Below are 6,447 nucleotides of genomic sequence, written 5' to 3'. Positions count from 1 at the left end.
CGCGAGAGGCCCGGGCCGCTCCCCAGCCCCGCTACCTATGGTGGAGATGAAAGTGGAGTTGAAGGCGTCCTCGGAGAAGCGGAACAGGACACAGGTCTTCCCCACCCCCGAGTCCCCGATCAGCAGCAGCTTGAACAGGTAATCGTAGGTCTTCGCCATATTACACTCTCTCCCCGACGGGAAGTGCTGCTAGCGCCTCGCCACTGGCCGCTAGCCCCGTCCATCAGCGCGGATCCCGCCCCCGATTGGCTCCTGGCCCGACGCGCGTCACCGCGGCCGACGCCAGCCCCCGCACCCCGCCCGCCTCGGGAAGACGTGGGGAAAAGGCGAACTGGGCGCAGAGCCGGAAGCGACCCAAACGCGCCGTTCATTGGCCGGCGCTCAGGACAAGGCGGGCTGCGATTGGCCAGCGGTGAGACGTCAAGGAACTTCAAATACGGACAGGGAGGAGGCGTGGCATCCCCGTCCCCGCCTTCTTCCCTCCACTCTGGGGCGGCCCCGCCCCGCGATGGGATGGGGATAAGCCGGGAGCTTGGTCAACGGCTCCGCGCGCCCTCAAATCAGGGGCCGGTCTGGAGCTTGTGCGCACGCGCCCCGGGAAGACCGTTGGCGCCAGCAGAGGGCGCACGCGCGTGGGGTCTGTGGAGCCCGCGCTCCAAGACCCGCGCAGCCTCAGTTGGTGCCCGGACAAGTGTTGGGAGGCAGCGTGGCTGTGGTGGTGCGGTGTGGAGGCGTGTGCGTCGTTCCAGGGGAGCCAAAGAGCAAAGGAGAGCAGGGGCGCCGTCATAGTCGAAGCGAGGTCCCCTTGAGACCTGCTGAGGGACCTCGGCGCTGGCCAGGGGACCTACCTAGAGATACCCAGACTTCATTCACCAAGCTGCGCCCTGAGGCCCGCAGGACTCCTCAGGACGGGCCCACAAACCTGTTTAGAAGTTATCTAAGTCTTACCCTGGAGCCTCGCCTGCGGCAAACCAGTCAGCTCTTTGAGGCGCACCTTGGGGGCTTCGGAAACCTCAGGAGTTAGCACAGTGTGAATTATAGGGAATACTTAACGGGCGTTGGTTCTGTGCCTGCCAGTGTTGTCAGCATTTACATAGTGTTTTATCCCCACCCCAACCCACTGAGGTAGGTATTATTGTCGTCCCCCCATTTTATGATGAGGAAACCGAGGCCAAATAGGTTAAATGACTTTCCCACGGTCTTAACCAGGTAGGCTGGATTTTGAACTCAAAGGGATCAGCTTCAGAGGTTGAGGTCTTTTTTTTGTCTGCACTATGTTGCTCAAATGGTAAAGAATCTGCCTGCAATGCGGGAGACCTGAGTTCGATTGCTGGGTGGGGAAGATCCCCTGGAGGAGGAAATGCCAACCCACTCCAGCATTCTTGCCTGGAGAATCCCCGTGGACAGAGGAGCCTGGAGGGCTACAGTCCATGGGCTTGCACAGAGTCGGACACGACTTAAGCGACTAACACACACACACGTACATGTCGCATGTGTAGACCTTAGATCCCTGACCGGGTATGCCTCTGCAGTGGGAGTGCAGATTCTTAACCACTGGATCGCCAGGGAAGTCTGGAGGCTGAGGTCTTGATCACGATGTTTTCCTGCACCATTGAGATGAGCCATACCACTTGCAGGGCTTCCCTGGTGGCTCAGAGGATAAAGCGTCTGCCTGCAATGCAGGAGACCCGGGTTCGATCCTTGGGTTGGGAAGATCCCCTGGAGAAGGAAATGGAAATCCACTCCAGTATTCTTGCCTGGAGAATCCCATGGACAGAGGAGCCTAGCGGGCTACAGTCCACGGGGTCGCAAAGAGTCGGACACGACTGAGTGACTTCACTCACTCACTTACATACCATTTGCATGGCCACCGCTAGGTGTCGCTCTGGGGGTATCATGCCTGGAGACTTGCCCGAAGAACTTATAAAAGATGCCCCCTACCTCTCCTTCCTCCCACTGCAGCACATTTTTTTGCTAATCTTGCTATGGCTAGAGCTTCAGCCAGAGCCATTGGTCACTTCGCAGGTTTCTGCCTGTGTTGTTTGCTACTTTGACCACATTCTCTGGTGGTCCTTGGTACTGTTCCCATTTTATTTTCCCGTTATTTTTATTACCCACACCACCTCTTCTCTGGGTGCTGCTTCTCAGATTTCATTGCAGTCTTTAGAGGGGTTTTTGCTTGTCTCTTAGATACTGCTGTTCCTCATGGTTCTCTCTGTTCTCACTTCCGGGGTGATCTTATTCACTTCCTTGGCTCCTATTATCTTCATGCTGGGTGATTTTCTAGCCCATAGCTGAACCATCCCTCCACATCCCAACTACTTTTTGGGTATCTGCCTTTGTATCTGTTAAAAGATACCTCAAACTCATCATATCCACAACTGAACTTGTTATCTTCTACTCATACTAGCTTGAGTTAGCTTCTGAGTGAGACCTAAGTTGCTTTGATACTTTTTCATCCTTCACAGCCTGGTTTTTAGAGGTTCTAAATGGCTCTTAAATCTTGTCCTTCTATCTCTGTTGCCTGTCAGATCACATCTCTCCACTAGTCTCCCCAATCATTGTCTAATCCAGATTCTGCCCTTCAGTGTGCTTAGTCTAAAACATTTATCCCTTATCCATCCATGGTCTATCGGCAGGATAAAGTCCTCAAAATCTGGTCCTAACCTCACCTCTGTCCCACTCACACTTCATGGGATTGGGTACTCCCGAAGAGCTGAGACAGGTCAGTTTAACAAACATTACTTGTATTAAGTGCTGAGGCACCAGGATGACTAAAACGGTATACTGAGATTAGATTACAGCCCAAGGGGGTAGGGGGGAGATAAGGAACTTCAATCTAGCAACAGTAGGGCACTCGAGCAAGGGTAGGGTAGAGGACTGCATTATACTTCATTCGATCTACCAGTTTAACAAGCTCACAGTGTCAGCGTAACTGTTGAATTAAAATGAAGGAAATGTTTTTGATTGTACTAGGTGACAAAAAAATTGTTTGCCTTAATGTCTTAAAGGCTTTCATTTCTCCTTTTGATTCCCTATTCTCCTTCCTCAAGATCAGATCTTAGAGCAAATATCAAAGCAATTCAGGTAGTGAAACTGCAGTCATCTTTGACCTTTTCTTCTTTCAGTTCAGTTCAGTTCAGTAGCTCAGTTGCGACCGATTCTTTGCGACCCCATGAGCCACAGCACGCCAGGCCTCCCTGTCCATTACCAACTCCCGGAGTCCACCCAAACCCATGTCCATCGAGTTGGTGATGTCATCCAACCATCTCATCCTCTGTCGTCCCCTTCTCCTCCTGCCCTCAATCTTTCCCAGCATCAGAGTCTTTTCAAATGAGTCAGCTCTTCACATCAGGTGGCCAAAGTATTGGAGTTTCAGCCTCAGCATCAGTCCTTCCAATGAACACCCAGGACTGATCTCCTTTAGGGTGGACTGGTTGGATCTCCTTGCAGTCCAAGGGACTCTCAAGAGTCTTCTCCTTTAGGTTCTTCTTTAAGTTCCTGCCAACCAATAAACTAAGTCTTCAGATTACTTTCCTTCAGATCACTTCTCCCTTCTTACTCCATTATGGCAAGCACTATATCCTGGGTTAACTGAAATACTGTCCTAGCTGATCTTCCTGCCTCTAGTTTACCCTCACTCTAGTCCTCTGACAATGAATGCTAAGTGGATGTTCCTAAGTAATTTCTTCAATTTATTGATTACTGATCAGTGGCTCTCCACTCCTAACCAAATTAAGTTCAGGCTCTCATCAACATGGACACTGCCTACCTTCCAGCTTTCCTACTCCCTTCCTTTATAAGTGTTAACATAGAGAAAACCTTACTCAGGCCCGCCTTGTGCTTTCCTGACTCAAGCGACAGGGACCATCTTTCCTGCTCCTGTCTTACCTATTAAAACCTTTCTCATCCTTTTAGTCTGGTGTAGGCAGGATTGGAGATGACAGCGGACCAGAGGTTTGAGTTACTAAGGCAAAGAGCTCTCCCCTGTAATATAGAGATCATAATCCTTATATCAGGTAGTCATGTAAACAGCAAATAACATTTGTTGAATTGTTGGCATTTTCCCATTCACATTTGTTGAACCAAAATGCTGTGTTTTGTCCCCACACATTCTAAAATTCACACAAATTGGAGTTTATGTAAAAATTTATTTGACCAAAATGTAGAAAAAGTGATACTATTACATATGATACAGTTGCAAGAATCTAAATGGAAAGTGTGGGTTTTATTCAATTGCACAATTTGCTAGTGTATCTCCTGGGTAGTGTGGCGCTTAATAAATAGGAGTGAGGGGCAGAGGATTCAGATAAGCTATAAGCAGGGTGATTTTTTTAGTCAGAATTGTAAACTTGAGTTGGCCCCCACACTGCTGGGGAATGTGGAATGTTTCAGCTCTGAGATGTTAACGGAGAAAGCAGAAATATAACAAAATATAACACATTTTGTGCAGCCCTGTGTATAAAATACTCCATATCCAGTTTAATCAGGAGTTTCTTGGTCTTTCATTAACTTGGTCCTGAAGAAGGAATTAAAATTCTAGATAAGTAAATCTCCAATTTGCCATTCTCTCGAGTATAGAGATGAAGTTACGCCAATTTTTTAGTTTTTACTTTGCTGTCTGAGAGGGCCATTCTGCCTAATATTTGTTCACAGAAAAACAGTCTTGCTCAATTACTGATAGTTTTGAAAAAGACTGCTTCTCTGAATAGGACTGAATTCTCCAACATTCATTCCTCCTGAGTGGATGGCCTCATATCAGAGCAGATAAGCATGGGTCATTATTGGAATAAGACATCAGCTCCTCAAAAAACTTTAGATTGAAAGAAACATATAGAAGAGCATATCAAGGATCTACCCAAAACACATTTGGGTAATTATTATGACTCTTTTCTAAGCATTCTCATGCTGACTGCTCAGAGGATGTCTGTTCTGTTCTGCATGGTGGAGTGCGGAAAAGAGCCGGGATGATCAGATTAACCTGTCCGTGGTTTATGACTTCCCACAGTAACCCCACCCCCGCCTTTTTGGGTCTGGATGGAAAATCCCCACCCATTTTAATGTGATGATCCCTGGCCTCCTATCACGTGACCAACGGTGGACATTCTCCAACATTTTAAACTGACCCATGACTAGACATCAGAATCTGTGTTTTCAAAGTGTGGGGTTGTCTATTCTCCCAGGAACCAAATGCCCTCAGTCTTAAAAGAGAGTATGTATGCTCAATATGAAATACCCTGCCTACCTTAGGAATAGATGCAATTTAAGGATAAAAATAGACCTGAAAAAACTGGTGTCATTTTGAAAAACAGGAAGGAACAGATTAACTGGTGCTCAAAGCTTCTCTGATACAAAATATTTGGTCATGTATTCATAATTTGCTTGACATTTCCAGCAAAGCGAAGAGGCAATAACAAAAGAAACTTCTTACAAGAGAAGAGAAAGACACGGCGCTCTGGAGTTTCTGTTGGAACAAGACTCTTCTGTTTTGGTTATATACAGTTTAGTTCGTTTAGTGTCTGATCCAGTGTCTGATGTAAGCCCACGTTCTCTTCTTTGGCCTGGGCAAGTTTTTCTGGTGAAAATTAAGAATGAGGGAAAAAAATTAATAAGCATCTTTATTAAAAGGGGGGGGAGTTTCTAAACTCCATATTGTCAGAGTGAAAGAGCAGAGAAAGTACTTTGCATTTTAATCATAGAACACCATGAACTTCTGGATACTAAATACCAAATCTGGGAGTTAGATAGGGTTGGAAAATGAAATACAGGGTACTTGGTTAAATTTGAATTTCATATAAATAAAATTTTTAATGGAAGTGTATTGCAAATGTTGCTTGAAATACACTTATGCTCAAAATTTATTCATTGCCTATCTGAAATCAAAATTTAACTGGGTGCCCTGTATTTTAATATGCTAAATCTGGCAATCCTACAGTCAGAACACCTGGATTTAAGCCCCATGAAGTAAATGCCATTTAACCTAAGTCATTTAAACTTTCTAGGTCTCAGTTTCCCCATCTGTCAAATGAGGGTAATACCATTGTGTGGCAGAGGGTTATTATGAGAAACAAATGAGAAATGCTTCAGAACTTATAAAATGCTACACAAACATAAGGTTTTAGTCTGAGATACGGATGAGTTAATACATTTTCTCTCTAGTGCTGGTTAGTCCTTGAACTTATGGAAGGGAAATATAATCCTGTAACCCATCTTTCCTTTGGAGCTTCTGAGAATAGATGTTTAAATTCCAGGAATAATTGTGTTACTGTTTCTACATGTCCATCTATGTGTCTACAGCAGTCAAACTCCAGGTAAATGCAAAATGACTGAAATTTAAGCCAGACTGCTGCTGCTGCTAAGTCGCTTCAGTTGTGTCCAACTCTGTGGTACATTATTAAATGGTTGAGCTGATGAAACAAACGAAAAAGCAAACAACCCCCCCCCCCC

General features: G+C 46.2%; 2 protein-coding genes across 2 annotated transcripts in view; both read right to left on the bottom strand.

The window, feature by feature from the left end:
* The window catches only part of RAB8A (RAB8A, member RAS oncogene family), a 20,675-nt gene extending 20,480 nt beyond the window's left edge, over positions 1-195 (bottom strand). The window contains exon 1 of the mRNA XM_010845587.1: positions 36-195. Within this exon, the coding sequence (XP_010843889.1) occupies positions 36-159 (124 nt within the window). The 5' untranslated portion in view covers positions 160-195. The remainder of the gene's footprint in view (positions 1-35) is intronic.
* Positions 196-4,131: 3,936 nt separating this feature from the next.
* Positions 4,132-6,447, bottom strand: part of TPM4 (tropomyosin 4) — a 25,325-nt gene continuing 23,009 nt past the window's right edge. The window contains exon 9 of the mRNA XM_010845585.1: positions 4,132-5,575. Within this exon, the coding sequence (XP_010843887.1) occupies positions 5,493-5,575 (83 nt within the window). The 3' untranslated portion in view covers positions 4,132-5,492. The remainder of the gene's footprint in view (positions 5,576-6,447) is intronic.

Source organism: Bison bison, unplaced genomic scaffold, assembly GCF_000754665.1.
Source record: "Bison bison bison isolate TAMUID 2011002044 unplaced genomic scaffold, Bison_UMD1.0 scf7180017864221, whole genome shotgun sequence".
Taxonomy (NCBI): Eukaryota; Metazoa; Chordata; class Mammalia; order Artiodactyla; family Bovidae; genus Bison; species Bison bison.
Note: the sequence above shows the minus strand (reverse complement) of the source record. Positions and strands in the feature narration are given on the sequence as shown.